The 22645-nt window shown below is 45.5% G+C and overlaps 1 protein-coding gene across 2 annotated transcripts in view; it reads left to right on the plus strand.

The window, feature by feature from the left end:
- The first annotated feature begins 6943 nt into the window (after nucleotides 1–6943).
- GLG1 (golgi glycoprotein 1) overlaps nucleotides 6944–22645 on the plus strand; it is a 154513-nt gene continuing 138811 nt past the window's right edge. For both annotated transcript variants that reach the window (XM_068260805.1, XM_068260806.1), the window contains exon 1: nucleotides 6944–7240. In XM_068260805.1, the coding sequence (XP_068116906.1) occupies nucleotides 7004–7240 (237 nt within the window). In that variant the 5' untranslated portion in view covers nucleotides 6944–7003. The remainder of the gene's footprint in view (nucleotides 7241–22645) is intronic.

Raw genomic sequence — 22645 nt, forward strand, 5'->3', positions numbered from 1 at the left:
ATTGGCAGCCAGTGGGGGGGTGGGGCTGGAGGAGAGGTGGATGATGTGTGATTGGCAGCCAGTGAAGGGAGTGACAGTGGGGGGGTGGGGCTGAAGGAGAGGTGGATGATGTGTGATTGGCAGCCAGTGAAGGGAGTACAGAGAGGGGTAGAGGGTAGGAAGCGCCCAAAGTACTCGTGACACGGTAGTAATATGAATATCTTAATCTTAGAGGATATCTTAGTATACATAGTTAAGACTGCTCCTACCTGAATAAGTAGTCCATTGGTGAATTTTTAGAGAAAACTTTATTGGCACAATTGACAACGCATTTCGCGGTATAACCTGCTTCCTCAGGTCGAATACCGTGCCTGAATCGGAGTACTCGAAGCCTAGAGTGCCCGTCTGGTCCTATTCAGGACCATTCTTAACTATTTATACTAAGATAATCCTATAAGAGTTTAAGATATTCATATTACTGCCGTGTCACGAGTACTTTGGGCGCCTCCTACCCTCTCCCATTCACGCTTAACCCCGAGCCAGGGGTCACCACCTCGGAAGGGGGACTGTTTTAAGCAGCAGCGACCATCTATACCTAGACGCAAGGCCGAGTGGGGACGGTACTTCCCTACATGCTTATTGGAGTGGTTGCCATTTTGCAACCCACCTTTGTGAGTATATTTGGCTCATACATTACTTATATTAACTCGCCCATATTATGATACTGAACCAAATTGGGCTCCCGGGTCCTCCCGTCCTTTTTCTACCCTCCCTACCACACACAGAGAGGGATGGGGCTGGAGAAGCTGAATGAGAGGTGGATGAGGTGTGATTGGCAGCCAGTGAAGGAAGTGACCCTTGTAGCAGGTCAGCGGTGAGGCAGGGAAGCTGCGTGTATGACTCGGGGTTTTCCTTCCAGTGCATCTCTAACTTCCCTTTAGAATAGATGTTCTGCAGCCACCAGGGGGAGCTCTTCTGTATGCCAGAATACAGATTTTCACACCTAAATGGATGCAGAAAAGCACCCAAAAATGTCAACTTCCTCTGCTCTGATGCAGTGAAAGACCCACCGGAATCATTTACATCAAATCAGCTGAGAAGTAAGGCTGTTTGGCTCTCCCTAAAGGCTGCCTGTCAAGTTACCGCACAGAAGAGCATGGAAAAAGTGACAGGCTGCTGTGAGCTGGCAAAAAATATCGAACACTTTTGCCCGATTTACCGAATGGGTAAATCTTTGTGAATTGCAATTTCTTGACATTTCCTGAGGCAATTACCGCACACAAGTCAGTAATTTACCTCACTACTAGTCGGTAACTCTAATTTTTCAGTGCAGTAACAGGTTTAGTGAATTGGAATTAGGGAAGGGGGTTTGGTGAAATCAGCCGTTTTCAGCATTACCGAATGCGCTAATGCTTTGTGAATAGAGCTCCATGTTATTTGAGATACCGAGGGTTTTCCTTGCTTCCCGATTGTTTTTGGAACGCTGGTATTTCTTGTCACATGCGCCTCTTGTGATTTGATCAGCGGCCACAGAACTGTCCAAAGACAGAGGTAAAAAATCGGAGTTAGAAGGCATCTTATTTGTAGTAGCAGACGTGGAGAAAACTGAGGGACCTGGCTGGAGGAAGCCTTATGTAAGTAAATTAGAACTTGTCCCGCTCCCTCATCTCAGGTTTACTTTAACCTATTGGGGACCGCCGTAGGTTGAATCTACGTCCGGCAGGTGGTGCCGTTCTGCCCGGACGTTGATTCAACGTCCGCGCTAAAGAACCGCTCCCGACACGATCGTGCGCACCCGAGAAGGGAGATTAAGCTGTCATATGACAGCTGGTATCTCCCCTCAGTGATCAGCAGCCATCGCGTATGGCTGCTGATCACGTGATCACTACGATCGCCGTCGGCTCGTAGTGATCACTTTGACAGCGGCGGCGGCAGGGGGGGAAAAGAGGATCCACTCACCTCCCTGCCGTTCCCGCGACGATCGGCGCCCCCCTCCGCTCTGCTCCGTCTGACGTCAGCGCCGGGTCCCGGCTTGATGACGCCATCAAGCCGCGACCCGACCTGAGCGTCATTTGGAGCGGAGATGCCGGCTGGAGAAGAGGTGGCTTCTGCGGCTTATCGCTGGAGCCTGGAAGGTGAGTGATGGCTTCCAGCTACAGGGGGGGCACCTGCCTCCATGGGGGACACACAGCCCAGCACACCACAGACAGCCTTCCTTTTGAATCTCAATAGATCATTTGTGTGTTTACCACCTGCAGCTCTCATCCACTGAAGAGTGACAGGCTGCTTGTTTCTTCCTGCAGACAGCTCTGCCCGGTGTCTGTAATTCCTCAGCATGTGACAGCCCAGGCAGCCAGCTCCTTTCACAGCCTAACCGAGGACGATTTATCCAGCTTGTAAAAGATGAGAGCAGAGAGACTGCCTAATGTAAATAACACACACACGTGTGCATAGAGGGGGAGTGCATAACAGATCAACAACACTGAAGAGTTGGCAGCCTTCCAGACACAGGGTGACAAATCCGACAGGGGAAAGATAAGTTGATTTATTACAGAGACGGTGATAGTAGAAAGTGCTGCAGTAAGCCAGAGCACATTAGAATAGGTTTAGGAACTTGTAGGATGGTAGAAAACAGGATGACATTTTTGTTACAGTCTCTTTAATGATTTTACATATTAATAAACACTTGGGGGTGTGAAGGGGAGGGACCCTGAGCTATCTTCAGTATTCTTAAAGGGGAACTGAATAGAGAGGTATATGGAGGCTGCCATGTTTATTTTCTTTTAAGCAATACCAGTTACCTGGCAGCCTTGCTGATCCTCTGCCTCTAATACTATTAGCCATAGCCCCTGAACAAGCATGCAGCAGATCAGGCGTTTTGGACTTTAAAGTCAGATCTGACAAGACTAGCTGCATGCTTGTTTCTGGTGTTATTCAGATACTACTGCAGAGAAATAGACCAGCAGGGCTGCCAGGATTGATTAAAAGGAAATAAATATGGCAGCCTCCGTATACGTCTTACTTCAGTTCCCCTTTAAGCTCTTTTGTTAAGGCATCAGCAAAGGTGCAGCAAATAGGGCAATAGACCAATGGCTGATCCCTACTTATGGCATTTTGGCCACGACTACTAATATGTAATAAATAGCTGACCCAGCAGGAAACTAGAAACTCTAAAATTGCACACCAGGACCTTTGCATGTTGCTTTTGGGCACAGCCCCCTTGCTTTGGTTGCTGCTTCTGCAACTTGACTAAACCTATTCTGTTGGTGATGTTTCCCACTGGGTCCCCTATTTCTTACAAATCAGTGGAGGCGACCAAATTGTCACAAGCAGGGAGCAGCCATTGGTCTATGGTTTCCCAGTGGGTCGCCTCAGCTAAACTAGTGCCTTTTTTTTCATTACATAATGCCCACAGAGTGACAGGCTTCAAGAGAAACTCCGACCAAGAATTGAACTTTATCCCAATCAGTAGCTGATACCCCCCCTTTACATGAGAAATCTATTCCTTTTCACAAACAGACCATCAGGGTGCGCTGTATGACTAATATTGGGGTGAAACCCCTCCCACAAGAAACTGAGGACCGTGGTACTCCTGGCAGTTTCCTGTCTGTGAACCTTGTTGCATTGTGGGAAATAGCAGTTTCCAACTGCCAAAAAACCATGCAGCAGCTACATCACCTGCCAACAGTAAAAATGTCACCATGTAATAAATGTCAGAATGTAAATCAGGGATTTAAAAGATTTTACAATGGGCAAACACTGAATAAATCATTTATACATAATTATTGTAAAAATGAAGCACTTTTTTTTTATTACATTATTTTCACTGGAGTTCCTCTTTAAAGGATAGCTAAAGTGACACTAAAGCCTAGTACACACATGCAATTTTGATTGACCAATCATTGGTCAATTTTACCACCTCCATGTAGTATGAGGGTTTACCTATACAACCTGTTCATAGAATTGAAAATCTGTTGGTCCTCATACTACAGGGAGGTGGTAAAATTGACCAATGATTGGTCAATCAAAATTGCATGTGTGTACTATGCTTAAGGCATCGAGTTTAACTTACGTGGGGCTTCTTCCAACCCCCTGTAGTCATCCTGTTCTTCTCAATTCAGCCGCTGTGCTCCTCTGAAAGCTGGCTGACTGAGCCATTCCCGGCCTACTGTGCTTGCCTGACCCCAGCTGTGTGCCCCCTTGATTGCGCTCCCTGTTGGTTGGAATATTCAGCGAATGCGCGGCTGCAATCTTTACTAATGGTACCCATACACGGTACAATAAAAACGTTTGACGTTCCTGTTTATTTGACCAAAACGATAGAATCGAATAGAAACCTTTTATTTTTTTAATCAAGAAAAACGATTATCCTGATATATAATAAATCTCATTGGACATTTTGGAACACTTTATATTCCATCTAATGAATAATTGAATGGAAATATTTAATAGAAAAAAAATAAAAAACTGTACCATGTATGGGCACCATAACATTCCAAGCACAGAATGCTCTCTGCTATGGCGCACGATGGAGGAGGCGGGGCCAGTTCTAGACTTTTTGCTGACTGAGGCAAACTTGTGCAGATGCACTTCACCAATTTGAAATGAACGCACAGCACCCGACCATTTACTCTGCTTTATTTAATGTTCTCACATGACATGCTGCAGCTCAACACAATAGCACACTGGCTGGCTGTGAGTCTGTGACAAACTAACTGCTCACCCTCAGCCTGTCCATTCCTCTTCAGTCAGGATAGCAATGCCACCTCCTCCCTTCTGCTGTGCAAGTCACATGAAACACTGCTGCTCTCCTGCCTCCCCACTCCTCACTGTCAGACTCCTCACACAGCACAACAAGCTGCTTTTCCCCAATGATGCTCTCCTGCCTCCCCCCCCCCCCCACCTCCTCACTCACTGTCAGACTCCTCACACAGCACAGCAAGCTGCTTTTCCCCAATGATGCTCTCCTGCCTCCCCCCTCCTCACTCACTGTCAGACTCCTCACACAGCACAACAAGCTGCTTTTCCCCAATGATGCTCCCCTGCCTCCCCCCTCACTGTCAGACTCCTCACACAGCACAGCAAGCTGCTTTTCCCCAATGATGCTCTCCTGCCTCCCCCCTCCTCACACAGCACAACAAGCTGCTTTTCCCCAATGATGCTCTCCTGCCTCCCCCCTCCTCAATCACTGTCAGACTCCTCACACAGCACAACAAGCTGCTTTTCCCCAATGATGACCTCCTGCCTCCCCCTCCTCACTCGCTGTCAGACTCCTCACACAGCACAACAAGCTGCTTTTCCCCAATGATGCTCTCCTGCCTCCTCCCCCTCCTCACTCACTGTCAGACTCCTCACACAGCACAACAAGCTGCTTTTCCCCAATGATGCTCTCCTGCCTCCTCCCCCTCCTCACTCACTGTCAGATTCCTCACACAGCACAACAAGCTGCTTTTCCCCAATGATGCTCTCCTGCCTCCCCCTCCTCACTCACTGTCAGACTCCTCACACAGCGCAACAAGCTGCTTTTCCCCAATGCTGCTCTCCTGCCTCCCCCTCCTCACTCGCTGTCAGACTCCTCACACAGCACAAGCTGCTTTTCACCCAATGATGACCTCTCCACCTCGCTCTCCTCTGGCTTCATGCTGTTAGGCCCGGTTCACACTTGCGGTGGCCCTCCGGAATCGCCGTGCCGGAGCCGCACCGCCTGCAGAACGGACGCACGGCATAGCAATTAAAGCCTATGCGTCCGTTCACATGGGTCCGTTCTGCAGAACCGGAGCCGGACCGGATCCGGGCCGGATCCGGACTCCGGCCTCCGTTCCAACATGCGCTATTTTTTCATCCGGCCCCTCCGGCAGCCGTATCCGGGGCGGAGCCGGACTGCACCATCCGGCCAATACAAACAAATGGGAACCGGAGGCCGCACAACACACTGGCTGAGAAATCCGGATCTTCTACCCCACTTCCTATGCGGATTTTTGCGGCGATATTGGCTGGGGACACATGGGCAAGCATTTTGGAGTGGAGCAGCACGAGCTGGAGGTGTTGGCAGGATGTTGGCAGCATGTCGGAGGTGGAGGTGAGTGCTAAACAGCAGAGGGCCTGATTCCACAGGTCCCCCTTCTGCTGACCTCCCAGACCCCAACATTTTTTTTTTTTTTTACGTATATTTTGCCAAACGGATCCGGATCGCATCCTGATTGCCACCTGATGCAACCTGACCGGATCCGGATCGGATCCGGATCAGAACCGTACGGTTCCGATCCGGTCCGGATCCGGTCAGGTCATCCGGTCCGTTTGGCAAACAACCGCTAATGTGAACCGGGCCTTAGTGTAAACACAGTACAAACATGCTGCCCCTGTAATATCTGCGCCTGATGCAAGTGGTTCACCTTGCTTAGAACCGGCCCTGGGAGGAGGCAAGTGGCCCGGTGCCATGTATGCAGCTGCTGAATGGATCAGAGAGGAAGAGGATGAGGGACCAGGACATGTAAATGAAGAAATAGTGTGTTTCCCCCCTTCTTTTCCCTTTAAAATGCATTGAAAATAAGGCAATTACAAAGTTATCACACACTAAAAGCCTAATTTTTCCTGGAAAAACAAAACAAAATATAGATCATTTAAGTGTGATAAGTAGTAATTAAGTTGTTGGCGAATGAATGAGAGTGGTGCTGATATGTGCAAATTCGTTTGGTCCTGAATTCTTAATTGATACTCTAGATGGGGGTAAAAATGAACAGCAGCAGTTTCCCTGTTGGTCACCTGTCACCACCTCCCAGCTCTGACAACTGCCTGTGTGGCGTCACTGAGCCCTCTCGGCTTCCGTAGCGCGCTCGCCTGTGATTGGCCAAGCGGTGGAACGCAGAGCCAATCAGCAGAAGGAGCCGGGCGGAGCGGCGGCGGCCATGCTGTGTGAGGGCAGCTCCCGTCCTGCGCGCTGACGTCACGGCCGGCGTGGTGACGCGCACGCTCCTCCAGTCTTGCCCGGTGCCGCGCCTGAGCTCCGTGACTGGCTCTCTGCAAGATGGCGGCCTGCGGACGTGTCCGGCTGTGGTGCTGCCTTGTGGCCGGCCTGGCCGCTGCGCTGGGGGGCCCCGGGGTCCGAGCTGACGACCCCCCCGCCGCCTCTCCGGCCCGCAGACTGCCCGGCATACGCCTCATGGAGGAAGAGGCCTGCCGGGAGGACATCAGCCGCCTGTGCCCCAAGAGCGCCTGGAGCAACAACCTGGCCGTGCTGGAGTGCCTGCAGGACGTGCGGGAGGTACGGGGGCCGCAGCAAGCCTGTGGGCCGCATATTCTCCATAGACAGCACGTATATCCCATGTACAGCCTGTGTGCCGCGCATATACTCCATATACAGCACATATACTCCATATACAGCCTGTGTACCGCGCATATATCTCATATACACTCCATATACAGCACATATATCCCCTATACAGCCTATATACTCCATATGCAGCTCATATACTCCATATGCAGCTCATATACTCCATATGCAGCTCATATACTCCATATGCAGCTCATATACTCCATATACAGCTCATATACTCCATATACAGCTCATGTACTCCATATACAGCTCATGTACTCCATATACAGCTCATGTACTCCATATACAGCTCATGTACTCCATATACAGCTCATGTACTCCATATACAGCTCATGTACTCCATATACAGCTCATGTACTCCATATACAGCTCATGTACTCCATATACAGCTCATGTACTCCATATACAGCTCATGTACTCCATATACAGCTCATGTACTCCATATACAGCTCATGTACTCCATATACAGCTCATGTACTCCATATACAGCTCATGTACTCCAGATACAGCTCATATACTCCAGATACAGCTCATGTACTCCAGATACAGCTCATGTACTCCAGATACAGCCCATATACTCCATATACAGCCCATATACTCCATATACAGCTCATATACTCCATATACAGCTCATATACTCCATATACAGCTCATATACTCCATATACAGCTCATATACTCCATATACAGCTCATATACTCCATATACAGCTCATATACTCCATATACAGCTCATATACTCCATATACAGCACATATACTCCATATGCAGCTTGTGTACCACATATCCTCCATATGCAGCTTGTGTACCACATATACTCCATATACACTCTATATACTCCATATACAACACATATACAGCCTGTATATCCCATATGCAGTCCATATATCCCATATACAGCACATATATCCCATGTACAGTCTATATACTTTATATAACTCATATATCCCATGTACAGTCCATATATCTCATATGCAGCCTATGTTCAACCCTAATGCAGTCTGTATACCTCATATATCCCATATACAGTCTATGGTCAGCCTATGTACCTCATATACTACATATAAGGTCTATATACAGCACATATATCCCATATACAGTCTATATACTCCATATGCAGCCAGTATTCAGCTCATATACTCTGTATACAGCCTATATTCAGCTAATTTATATTATATATAACTCCTATACAGTCCATTTATCCCATATACAGCCCATATACAACCTATATACGTCATATATCCCATGTACAGTCCATATATCCCATATACAGCCTATATACCTCATATTCTCCATATACAGCCTGTATACCTCATATCCCATATACAGTTTATGTACTCCATATACAGCCTATATTCAGCCCATATACAGGGCCGGCCTTTGATATGAGCGACTGGAGCGGACGCTCAGGGCGCCAGCTCTCAAGGGCGCATGCGCCCTGTTGTCCCTTGCCGCTCCGCTGTCTCCCCCTGCATCCTCTCTGTAATTAGAGCAGGACTACAAGAACATGGTCGCCGATGTCCACAAATGCGGACAATCTGCGGACATTTTCTTGTAGCCCTGCTATAACTACAGATGGAGCGGAGGCGGGGAGAGAAGAGTGACGTCGGCGCTGGAGTGTGGAAGTCAGATGAGTCAGTCTCTGCCCGGCCCGCTGCCGCAGAAGGGGGGGGGGTTGACTGGGGGCATAGTACCTACACTGGGAGCATTCTACCTATACTGGGGGCATACTATATACAGTGGCAGCGCGCGCAAAGAGGATGGGGGGGGGGGGGGCACCTAACTCTGGTATCGCTCAGGGTGCAGTGAAACCTAAGGCCGGCCCTGCCCATAAACAGCCTATATACCTCATATTCTCTAATATACAGCCTGTATTCAGCTCATATACTCCATATTCAGCTTGTATACTCCATAAAAATCACACATATCACATATACAGCCTATATTCAGCTCATATATAGCCTATATACCGCTATTCTATATTTTATAATTTGCGTGGAGGCACCCTGGCTCCATTTATAGTTCATATACCTCCTATACAGCCCGTATGCGCTATATACGGCTATTCTGTATGTTACTTTCAGTCTGGAGGTAACCCTGATCCCATATATAGCCTATTCTATATGTTGTGTGCAGCCTGGAGAAACCTCATATATAATCTGTATACTGCTATTCTATACATTGTGTGCAGCCTGAAGGTGCCCCAACCTTGTGCATATCGCCTATATACTGCTATTCTATACAGCCTGGAGGAAACCCAACCCCATATATAGTCTATATACTGCTATTCTATACGTTGTGTGCATCCTGGAGGTACCCCTACCCCATATATAACTTCTATACGTTGTGTGCATCCTGGAGGTACCCCGACCCCATATATATAGCTTATATACGGCTATTCTATATATTGTATGAAGCCTAGAAGAACCCCAGCCGCATATATATTTTGTATACTGTGATTCTATAAAGCCTGGAGGAACCACAACCCCATATATAGCCTATACACAATTTTTATCAATTAAGAAGAATGGAACATGATTGATTTTTCACTGATCTGAGAAAATAGTCAAATTAGTCGGTCGAGCAGAAAAATCCAGGAATGAACAGGCACCACCTCAACAGGGATATGTGAGGGAGCAGGCTGGTGTTGTACTTTATACTGGTTGAACTCGATGGACGTATGTCTTTTTTCAACCAAAATAACTATGTAACAGGCACCACCTCAAAATAAAGTTGAAATGGTTATTTAAAAAAAAAAGTCAAATACTTGCCTATGAAGAGGAAAGGCTCCTGGTATCCTATAGAGACTTCCCTTTCCTCTCACGGTCCCCTCTTTCCGGCACCCCCACTGCATGTGTTCGACCGCTTGATCGATTATACCTTTTGGGATACTCCGAAGCACTTGTGTCCCCAAGTGCTTCCGAAGATGGGCCTCACCGTACTGCACTTACCTGACCGTACTCTCGTGCTTGTGCGGTATGGGTCCGTCAGTCTTTGGAAGCCCTCGGGAACACGAGTGCATCCTACTCAGGGCTCCCGGAGGCTGCAAATTTGGACCAGGGACAGCACTGGAACGCGGGGACAATGAGAGGAACGGGAACGCTCTATAGGACCTACAACCTTCCCGCGCCATTATTTTGGTTGAAAAAAAGACATACGTCCATCGAGTTCAACCAGTATAAAGTACATAAGTATCTGACTTTTTTATATTTTAATGTCACTACAAATGTGCTTCAAAGGTGTTCGTTAATTATACAATCTTACCACTTCTATGTAATATGAGGGGCTATCTAAAATATCTGCCCCGCAGGAAAACTGCTCCCATTCCAGGGACGTCGTCTGTAGTTTCTAAAGTGCGGCTTGCGCAGAAGCGCGTGCCGGTTACCACCCCCTTGCAGCAGTGTAGTAGTACACTGATTACTGAATCCCATGTGCCAATCAAGGTGACAAAAAAAATAAGTGTATAATTTTTTTTAATACATAGTTGCCTTACGTACTCAACTTTTTAATATGTACCGTATGTCATGTTATTTCTGCAAATAAAGGCTTGTAATTAGTGACAGACACAATTAAAAAAAACACACCTTTATTTCTAAACTAAATGTTGTCGCCCTACATTGTACTAGGGACATATTTTAAACTTTGTAATAAACTTTTTATCCACAGTAGCAGGTTTTATTTTTAAACTATAATGGCCAAAAACTAAAAAAAGTTAAATCTTTTTTTATTCTTGTTAAAATGCATTTAGTATAAAATAATTCATAGCCAAACGTACCACCCAAAGAAAGCCTAATCGTAGCACAAAAAAAAAAAAAGTTATAGATCGTTTTGTCAAGTAGTGATAAAGTTATTGACTATTGTAAGGAGTGCTGGAAGGTGGAAATTGCTCTGGTCCATAAGGGGAAATTCCTGTCAGTGGTGAAGTGGATAACCCATTAACAGCTTTAATAGAGTTATCTTGTTTGAAAAAAAAGCTTGGCGGATGAGCTTTTTGTCCCTAGGCCTTCACAAAGGACTAGAGGACATAATCTGCGCATGGAGGAAAAACGTTTTAGCCATTTATTTAGGAAAGGGTTCTTTACAGTAAGAGTGATTAAGATGTGGAATGCATTGCCACAGGAAGTCGTTATGGCAAACTATACCTGCATTTAAAGGGGACTTAGATGCTTTCCTTGCGTTGAAAGACATCCATGGCTACAATTACTAGGTAATGCCTAATGATGTTGATCCAGGGATTTTATCTGATTGCCATCTGGAGTCGGGAAGGAATTTTTTCCCTTTTGGGGCTAATTGGACCATGCCTTGTGGGGGTTTTTTCACCTTTCTCTGGATCAACAGGGATATGTGAGGGAACAGGCTGGTGTTGTACTTTATACTGGTTGAACTCGATGGACGTATGTCTTTTTTTCAACCCAAATAACTATGTAAGTGCCCTGCTTTTGGCAGCAGTCGGCAAAACCTGTTGTGTTGTAAATTCTTGGAATGCTTTGATGTCTCTTTGCTAGCAAAGGCTACAGAAACTGAAAACCCAAGTCCTGTGTTCTTGTCTCACATTGCTCCCTAGTGACATATCACCATAAATACACATTACAGCAGTCCTAATTCGAAGCAAGGAAATATAAATAATAAAAAAAGTGCTAAAATAAATTGTCCCGGAGTACTTGTACGCCCCAAAATAAATTAACTGCTGAAGAGTTAAAGTATATATTCACGCATTTTACCCTTCTGCTACATAGCTTTTGTAAGATTGTACAATCTAGATTGCATCACTGATGGGCTCCTCTAGGTATTCTTTTTGAGTGATATACTAGAGCTTCTCGTAATGCAGTTTAGGGTTTTCTATTTTAATTGTAACTGGCATGACTGTTTTTATATGGGGGTATTAGACAGATATTATTACCATAATGTGTAATATGTTATCCCGTAATGGTTTGGCGTGTCTGCAGAATGCTAGAGGCAAATGCTGATTGCGTTATTATATTTTATTGTGTAAATGGTCCATTTTAAAGAAAACCTGAAATGACTTTAATGAGGTTACCGTAGTTCTATATGTAGTGCTTTTATGGATAAGGACACTTATAAACTTATAAAAGTGCCCTAATTGATGAGTCGCTCCCTGTTGCCCCCTCCTTCTCTTCCCCTAGTGCCGCCTAAATCTCATCACAGCTCACGTGGGATGCTGTGGTATTTAGACAGCCGTGCTGAGATGTGGAATCAGTGGATGCTATCGAGAAGACACAGATGTGGAATGGAGGCTCAGGCTTAAAGGGGTACTGCGGAGTCCTGCAATAAACAAAAACAGACACTTACCTGGGGCTTCTATCAGCCCCCTGTAGCTGTAATGTCTCGCGTTGTCCTCCTCTGATCACTCGTTCCCCGCCGCTGGTCCCGGTCTAAGCGCGTCACGTGGCCGCGCGTGCACTCCCGCTCATGTCTCCGGGGAGCTTACGGCGCAGGCGCAGTACAAGAAATACTTGTATTGCGCCTGCGCAGTAAGCTCCCGGAGACACGAACTGTAGCGTGCATTATTCGTCTTGTTAGACAAATAATTGACTGGTGCCGCCGGCGGGGAATGGGTGATCGGAGGAGGACGGCGTGGGACATAACAGCTACAGGGGACTGGTAGAAGCTCCAGGTAAGTATCTGTTTTTGTTTATTGCAGGACTCCACAGAACCCCTTTAAAGGGAGTCTGAAGCCATTTCACGTAGCTCTTTTTATTGCCCAGTTAAGAGCAAAGCTGATTCGCTGCATCCCTGCGGCAGAACAATATAATTATCCCTCGAAATCCCTGGTGCAGAATTTTGCCTCCTGGAAGAGGCAGAGCCTTGCGCTTTAGCTCTGCCTCTGCTCCAATCAGTCTCCGCCTCTCCCCGTCTCTCTTGTCATTTTTCACTGAGAGAGGCTGAGATCAGCGGAGACGGACTGGAGGCAGAGCTACTGCGCAAAGCTCTGCCTCCCTGGGCAGCAAAATCCATGACCTGGAAAGTCGTGGAATTTTGCCCTGGGATTTTGAGGGGATAAATGCCCCATTCTGCTGCGGGAATGCGGCGTATCAGCTATGATCTTGCTTAAGATAAGCAAGCAATAAAAGAGCTAAATAAAATGGCTTAAGGCTCTCTTTAACCACTTGAGGACCCACCCTTTACCCCCCCTTAAGGACCAGCGCTGGTTTGATTGATCTGTGCTGGGTGGGCTCTGCAGCCCCCAGCACAGATCAGGGTGCAGGCAGGGAGATCAGATTGCCCCCCTTTTTTCCTTCCTATGGGGATGATGTGCTGGGGGGGTCTGATCTCTGCTGCCTGCGAGTGGCTGGCGGGGGGGGCACCTCAAAGCCCCCCTCCGCGGTGAAATGCTCCCCCTCCCTCTCCTACCTGGCCCCCTTTGGTAAGCCGGGCTGCACAGGACGCTATCCGTCCTGTGCAGCCAGTGACAGGCTGTCTCCTGTCACACGGCGGCGATCCCCGGCCGCTGATTGGCCGGGGATCGCCGATCTGCCTTACGGCGCTGCTGCGCAGCAGCGCCGTACAAATGTAAACAAAGCGGATTATTTCCGCTTGTGTTTACATCTAGCCTGCGAGCCGCCATCGGCGGCCCGCAGGCTATTCACGGAGCCCCCCGCCGTGATTTGACAGGAAGCAGCCGCTCGTACGAGCGGCTGCTTCCTGATTAATTAGGCTGCAGCTGGCGACGCAGTACTGCGTCGCTGGTCCTGCAGCTGCCACTTTGCCGACGCACGTTATGAGTGTGCGGTCGGCAAGTGGTTAAAGAGAACCCGAGGCAGTGCGGGGAGGGGGGGAGGGGTAGTCAGATGGGACACTGGCATGTTCTCTGCCTCATGACATGCGTCTGTGTTCTCCTCCCCCCCCCCCCCCCCCCACGCTGCTCTCTGCCCACCGCAGCGATATAGCCCCCTGAAATTAGGGACAATATTTATTCCCTGCTCAAAACGCCCACTGCAGGTTTTCCCAGCTGCCGTTGGGTAGGGTAAAGTCGTTTTGGGTTGATGGCACCCCTGTTTTATCGATTACACCAATATAGAGTAGAAAGTTCAGTCTGCGCTATGATGGCCTTACAAATGTGTTTACAGAGTTCTGCCAGGTCACATATCTTGTGAGGTGGGCTCATTGGCCATTACAGGGGAAGCTAAATGCACTGCAATGTGGATGATTGCAGAAGATCGAGGTGCCTGTATAGCTGCCAGACTGGTCCTCAAGTTGTTGATCATGAATGATCGTTTTAGGCGTGGCTGGATGAGCCTTCAGGATATCCATAAGATCGTCATTGGCATTTGGGTTTTACCCACAGATATTCTTCCTCCATTCCTGTCCCAGTGACACCAAGAGTTGGAAGTGAGGTTAGCGCTTTATAGAAGGCCGGGGGCAGTAAATTCTTTTACTCTTTGCAAAGTTATGCTGTAAAAGTTTACAGCATCTGAAGTTTTTAGCCACCATTTCCTGTTCCCGTGAGCTGATCAGAGTACCGGGAGTGAAAAGCTGAAAGGTCGAACAATTCGACGTTTTAACTTTTTCTCAGTCTGTTTAGTGTTGAAGTAGGTGTGTAGAAAGAGAACAAGATTTAATGGATAAGGACAGGTCTACATAAATTCACCTATTCTTTTGGTAAACTCTAGAATGCATCAGAAAAGTCATGCGTACCCGGTCCTGTCTCAGAGGTGCTAATGCAGAATTCAGGCTACTGAGGGCCATCGCCTCCCTACTTCATTGAGCCACTTGCGAAAATCCTGGGCTGTCATCTCCTGACTGATTACTCAATAAGACGGGGGTGGGGGGGGGGGGGCTGTTGGGGGATGGAGGGAGACCTCCTTTACCACTTTCTGCAAAATAGTCCTGATTTTTAGTGCAGAAAGGATGTATTAAAAACATATGTTTTTCAGGACTATAGATCAGACACCTACAGGCAGGCGCTTGTGCTCGGCCGTTCTACTTCCTCAGTGGGTGGGGCATAAAAGGCAGAAAATGGTTCCGAGGAGGAAATGGGAGGGGAGGTGATGGGAGGGAACATCACTGCAAGTCTGCCTCTTCCTGTTTCTTTGTGGATCCAGCAGGATCATAACTCTCTGCTTACGTTAGGTAGCCTTGCCTCAGGTCAGATAGCCTTTAATTATCAGGAACACATAGAAATCTTGGAAGAACTTCCACTACAGTAGTTAGGTGCACTGACTGTCAAGCCACCCAAGAGCATACAGTTTGTAGAAAAGACCGCCACACTTCACAGTTGATCCACTGGAACACAATTTAATTCAGGATCCACATAACATACACAGTGAAGAGATATAGGGCAATCCGGACAGTGGCACGCCTGAGGGACACATAATCAACATCAGATTTTAAGTTCATGGCCTCCCTGGCTGCTGTCGCCTTTACTTGTGTATATACATAGGTGCTGGCTTGAGATAAGAAACCATATGCTCCACATTGGAGTGTTATGTATTTGCGGGATTGCCCTATGTATGGTCACTGTGCAATGTGACTCTGGATTCAGTCCTCTTCCAATGAATCTATTCGCAAGTGAGAGAAAGAGTAGTCCTTATTATATCTATAGTAAAGATAATACTCAAAACCACAGTAGTGCCAAATAATAATTTATATTTATCTAAACAACGTCATAATTAAAAACAATGAGGATTCCCTGACCTCTTGCCATCCATAAGTTCCTATGTATTGTAATACAGTCTGTTCACTAGTCCGCTCAGTAAGAATGGGACTCAGGGTTGTCAGCACACTGATCCAAAGTAATGAAAGAATAAGGCAACCAATCAAAGAATATCAGTAACAAGTATTGGAATGCTAGATTTCTATGTCAGTGTTGCTGACAAACCAGGGAGTCACAGACAATACCGTAACTGTACAAAAATTGCTGGTTAGGATATGTGCAAAATGCAAGTATATAAGGTGCTGTGCAATACATTTCATATATGGTCATTTCATGAAAAAACAACATACAAATATATAAATATACATAAGTGTAATAGTAATTGATAAAGTGCAAATGCGATGTCCAAAAGGGACTGTGACCAATCAGCAAGAATAAATATAAGAGCAGAAAATACAACAACCCAGTGTGAAGGAAAGATTATAGCAACCGCAAATAACCAGAAATAGAGAACTACGTGTAGTAGGCCATAGCCAGCATATGGTAGAAATATCATCAGAAAATGCAACCAGTATCCGCATACAAACTGAGCAGGGCTTACCCTCGTATTAGGAGAAAGATGGGGCCGTGGGGATCCGGATCCTACCGGTTACGCCAGAAGCTACCTCAGAGATCTTCCAGTAAATCAACTGTGAAGTGTGTCGGTCTTCTTTTCTACAAATCCTTAAAGGACCACTATAGCGGAAATAATGCTGGCAATACACGGTTCGTTTTTTAGGTGATTAGATGGTTCAGTAGATAATTTCCGACACGTCCGATCTCCCTTTCGATTCTTTTGCCCCTCGATTTCTGATAGAAGTGAAATACGAGCGGAAGATAAGAGAATCAACTGCAGAATCAAGCGGCAAAAACGATCTACCTCATGGTAGATTCTCATGGTTTTTCATAGTTTTCAAGAGCATTGCCTCATTGGCAGTTTAACTGCCAAAATAGTAAGATACAAGGCAGCCTCCCTACTTGCTTGCACACCATTTGGCAGTTAGGCTTAGCAACTGCTGTTCAGGAAATGCTGTTGGAAACAAAGAAATTCCTGAGAATCCCCCATGAGGAGATGGGACTATGTCAGTTCTGTCAGACTTTAACTGCTTATTTTTTTTTATTTTTTTTTTGCTGGAGTGGTCTTTTAAATGATCTGTTAACGATTGTTCATGGCCCAGTCACACTGGGGAGCTTTCTAAACGATTTCTGCAGTGCTTTGAATCGCTGACGCTCGCTAGCTTTTTTTGTGTGTGTGTGTAATGTATATTATATGGCGGTGATCGCACTGCAGTGATTGCCAGTGAATTGCGGAAATAGGAAACGTGGTGCATGCATTGCTTGTCTGCAATTTTGTATCGATTCAAATGTTAAAAAATTATTGCTAGAAAAAAATCTCGTGCATGTTCAGTGAAACGAAAGCGATTTTGCTAGCGTTTTGCGATCCCCAGTGGGAATGGGCCCTACGTACGACGTGGATTGATTGCATGTTCCAGGCTTTATTTTGCTTCTATCTAAGGTCTTTTCACACTATGAGCGTTAGCAGATTTTTTTTTTAAACGTTGGCAATTTAAGAAATCGCTCTAAAAGCGATTGTGTAATGATTTCCTATGAGAGCGTTCACATGTGAGCTTTTAGATTTTGAGCAAATCGCAAACGCGCTACATGTACCATTTTCTGAACGCTTTTGCTATAATGGAAGGTGTAGGAAAAGCGCAAAACGCTTGAAAAAACACTGTATAGCAATTTCCAGAGCGCTTTTAAGAATAAATACATTGTAGTTATTATTTTCCGGGTCAAAGAGTTCACTGACGTCAGGAAGTGAAAATCTCAGTCGCTCAGCAAATTGCGTACAAATGCGCTTTTCTAAGCTCAAAGCGCAGGGAAAATCTCTTTGAAAAAAGCAGAATAAATCGCTCAGCGCTTGCGATGGCGATTTATGTGAACAAAGCCTGAAAGCCTGTGATATCTGACATTTCTCTAATTGTTTTCCATCTCCCGTCCTATCGTTTTGCGATACAAATTACATTGTACAGCTGCTGACAGTGAGACTTGTGAGAGGAGGTTTTACCTGCTGAATTGTGAACAGCTTTCTGTTGTCAGTTCTGACAGAGGTTGGGCTACCTGGGTGGCAGTTTGATCTGGAAAGTGTAGTTTGTCTTTCATTAATAATCTGTATATGTCGGGAGACTGCTGACAATCGTTGAATTCACAGCTGGTAGAAATCGAGGAATTACGAGATGATTACTGGATATCTCTGTGGTGTGAGAGGACAGCTTCCTTTGCTATAACCTTTATTCGGTTAAAGGGAACCTAAACTGCGAAGGATTAGTATTTTTCCATTTAAAGAGTAACTGCCGGGCATAAAATCAAAAAATCAATTCTTTATTTTTGTAATAAGGATGCTAACCAGGCAATCCAAAAGTTAAAATCGCCATTACATTTCTTGTTGTTAAATGATCATTCCCCAGTTTACCTGACTCTTATTTGGTGCACACATTTGGTACGCAAAAAGGAAGTTGTCCTATTTTGCTTCTCTACTTCCCCTCAGACTTAACTAATGCAGCCTGATTGGCTGAAGCCTCTTTCCCTCCTGTTTTCCCCTCCCACACCTCTGTTCCTCTCTGATTGGCCAATATTTCTCATGCTGAGACAATGCACTTTCTATAGTGAAGGGCAGACAATGCATACACAATCAGGCAGAGAACAGTAAGCGAGGAAATTGCATCAGGATTGGCTTCAAAATAGGGACACTTAAAATGGGAAATGCTAAGGTGTTTTTTTTCTGTAGAAAAATCACTAAAATGTGAACAGTGCAATACATGTGTTATGTAAGTAAAGCAAGTATTTATCTACTTATGTGTTTTTTAGTATGACTGACCGCTTCTCTTTAAAATTATACCAGTTGCCCGACTCTCCTGCTGATCCTGTGTCTCTAATACTTTTAGCCACAGCCCCCGAACAAGCATGCAGATCAGGTGCTCTGACTGAAGTCAGACTGGATTAGCTGCATGCTTGTCAGGTGTGTGATTCAGCCACTACTGCAGTCAGAGATCAGCAGGAGTGCCAGACAACTGGTATTGTTTAAAAGGAAACACCCATATCCCTCTCAGTTAAGGCTCCCTTTATTGCTGTATGTATTAGTTGCAAGAATCTTCATTTTAGATTGTAAGCTTGCAAGGCCAGGGATCTCTCACCCTTATGTGTTGGAATTTGGTTATTCATTTCATAGCTTGCATCTGTTATACATTTTATTCATCATGTTACATCTGTCAGTGTAATCACCAGTTCTGTATGTTGTATCAGTGTCCATATTTGATGTATATCATTGTCTGTATCATTGTGTACCCCTTGTTGGTTTCCTACTTTGTACAGCTCCACGGAATATGTTGGCACTTTGGGAAAGAAAATTATTATGAATTTATAAAGTCTGCTGTCTTCCTTACAGTGACGTACTTTCAGTGCCTGCTAGGCAAGATCACAATTTCGGAATCGTCAAAGCGGCAATTATCGTGATCAAGTCAAGAAGTGGCTTCAAACTTCCCTAAAGTCTCGGCGCGTGTGGCCCGCAGCACTGGACATACCTTCCGCACAAGTCGAAATGCTGTCTATCCTCTATCGCCTTCTGCCGTCTCTTGTGTTTGGCAAAACTCCAGGTTCCTCTATGTCACATGACATACAGGAAGTATTCAGTGTATTAGAGCCTGCAGGAGGCAAAGTGGATAGATGGGCATCACTGGACTCATGCTGGAAGCTATGCCCAGAACTGATGCAGCTTGGGGGACAGAGGAGGCATAGAGACAGAGTGGGCACAGAGAGAGAGAGAGACAGAGAGAAACAGAGTGGGAACAGAGATACAAAGGGAGCAAGAGAAAGACCCCGAGGAGGCATAAAGAGGCAAAGGGGGCACAAAGAGAGACAGGGGGACAGAGGGGGAACAAACAGGCTAAGAGGGGGAACAAAGCTTGATTTGAAGGAAATCGTGAATCGAATTGAAATAGCAATTTCAGACAGAAATCGCTCAATGCAATTTTTTCCTAAAATCGTTCAGGCCTAGTGCCTGCTGCATGTATGACATAGCTGTCTCTGCGCTCAGCGGGTGATTATCTTCATAGTGACTCTTAAAGGTCCGTGTGCGCGTTTAATTGTCGGCGTGCTGTGCGGCGACGTGTCCCTTGATGTGACGCAGACATAGTGTAATGGCCTGCTCTTTTCTCCTGCCGCCTTTGTGTGTTGCCTTGTAACTGGGACATCGATGTGTCTGGCTTGGCTGGTCCTTTTTGTATGTTCCTAAACTTATGATGATCCAGATTTTTATTCTGTTAAAGGACACCCGAGGCGAAAATAAACTAATGAAATAAACAATTGTATCTATCTTCCTTCTCCTAAAAATGACTTTTTAAGATATTCTACAGTTTTATTTTATGTTTAAATCTACTTTTTAAAGAGACTCTGTAACAAAATTTTTAGCCTTATTTCTTCTATCCTATATGTTTCTATAGCTGTTCTAATGTGCTCTGTCTTACTGCAGCCTTTCCAACTTGCACAGTGGCTGTATTATCTCTATGATATGATCTAATCTTCTCTCCTCTGTGGGACTGAGGCAGTCAGGCTGGAATGTGCTGTGCTGTTTGTGATTAGATAGAAGCTACACACACCCTCTCCAGGCCCCCTGCATGACTTGCACACTGAGCTACTCTCAGCGTATCATTTGCTATGTCTTTTGTTTGTAAACACTACACAAAACTGGCAATTACAAGCTAGGATTGCAGCAGAGAGTGGCAGAAACAGCACATTCAGCAGCCAGGAAGGAACATTGTGCTTATACCCTCTGAGGAAGGGTCCCCCCGGAATGGCGCTGTCTGGGTATATCACACTTTTGAGACGGAGTCTATGATCTAATTGTTTGCCCATTATGCACTTGATGTATACACTTTACTAATGATCATTTGCTTCCTTGATATTTGTCTGTATTGACTCCTCTCATGACTTGATCTGCGGTCAGTTCTGTGTATGCTTTACTGTATATTCTTTGCAATACTTTGGTAAGCTTTTGTATGTCTATATCATGTTGCATATAAACTTTTTTGCATATTAACTTGCTGGTGTGTGAGTCAAATTTTATTTATTGGTATTGTGTTGGGCTACTGCCCGATTTATAGACTCAGCACCCATTGCTGTCAATGCTTTATATTTGTGAACAGGTGTGCAAACCACCATTGTAAATACATTAATTGAAGTATTCCAGAGCTAAAATTTTTGAATTATTGACCCTTTTAATCTCTTTCCTGCTCTCAGAAACCATTTTCTGCTAGGAAAGTGTTTTATAGTTGGAATTTCTTATCAGTGAGGGTCACACTGTAGTCACTTCCTGTCTGAGTCAGGACTGAGTCAGCCACTTGCATACCTGATGATTAACTCTTTCAGGCAGAGAAAAAAAAAAGGAACACAGCCTAGTTATGTGTGTGCTAGGCACTGTACATACACATGTCTATCTCATCATGTCCCAGGTCACCTCGGGTATCCTTTAAAGTGGACCTGAACTCAGAACGTCCTCTCTGTTCTAAATGCACTTACAGAGACAAAGACAAAAGACCGAGAGCCCAAATGGTGCAGTATTTCAGGATAGTGGAAGCAAAATTAATGCAAAGGGTTATACTCACAAACACAGGTTGCCCCTAGGCAACCACTCCATGTGCCGGTGGGGAGAATTAGAACCTGACCCCACTCAGGTATAAGATGTCGCTCTCTGTAGACAGGAAATTAGGAAGGATCCTTGCCACCATAGGTGGATTGCTTGTGATAAGGAATAAAACCAGAGGCGCCAAAAAGTGTAAAAACACAACTAAGGTTAAAAACTGGGGGGATATATACTCACCACCCATCCAACAGACCAAGAACCAATATAAAACTCAATGTTTAGTCAGAAAAATCGACAATTTATTTGTACTCCCAGGTGCTACGCGTTTCGTGGGATTATCCCGCTTCCTCAGGCAATCAGACAAGAGCACAAGCAATTGGGGGTCTGGAACGAGCTCAGCGCCTCAGTGCTCGTTCCAGTATATCTCCCCCCAGTTTTTAACCTTAGTTGTGTTTTTACTCTTTTTGGCGCCTCTGGTTTTATTCCTTATCTCTACTCTAAAAGTTAAGCAACAGCATAATAACCTGTAAAAAAAATGTATTTGTAATACTAGGTACAGACTATACAATTTTCAGAGAGATTTACTGTCAGATTATTTCAGACAGGTCCGTTCACTTTTATGGAGAACCCATCAGAAATCAGATCGGACCTGTTGGAAATAGTCGATCTGACAGTAAATCTGTCAGAAGATTATATCGTGTGTACCTAGCATTACAGCTGATACAAATCCTGCAAGAAATCTAAAGTGTCTACTTCCTGCTTTCATGCAAGCAGACAAAGGGTTAACATCCGGTGTTTACAAATTAGCTGTTCTGCCGTGGCAGAGGAGATTCCTGAGCTGACACAGCTGAGGTCAAATTACAACTTGTGATTAGTCACAAAAAAATCATTCAAAACCATTTATGAAACCACCGACTCAGACTCAAAGTACCCAAAATGGCTCCTACTCCTTGATTCCGACTTCTTAGTCTAATACTTACCAGGGTTGTGTATTTGGTACAAATATCATCTGACTCCTCAGTTTATGAAACCTCCGACTCCAAC

This window comes from Hyperolius riggenbachi, chromosome 11 (genome assembly GCF_040937935.1).
Source record: "Hyperolius riggenbachi isolate aHypRig1 chromosome 11, aHypRig1.pri, whole genome shotgun sequence".
In the NCBI taxonomy this organism is placed as follows: domain Eukaryota; kingdom Metazoa; phylum Chordata; class Amphibia; order Anura; family Hyperoliidae; genus Hyperolius; species Hyperolius riggenbachi.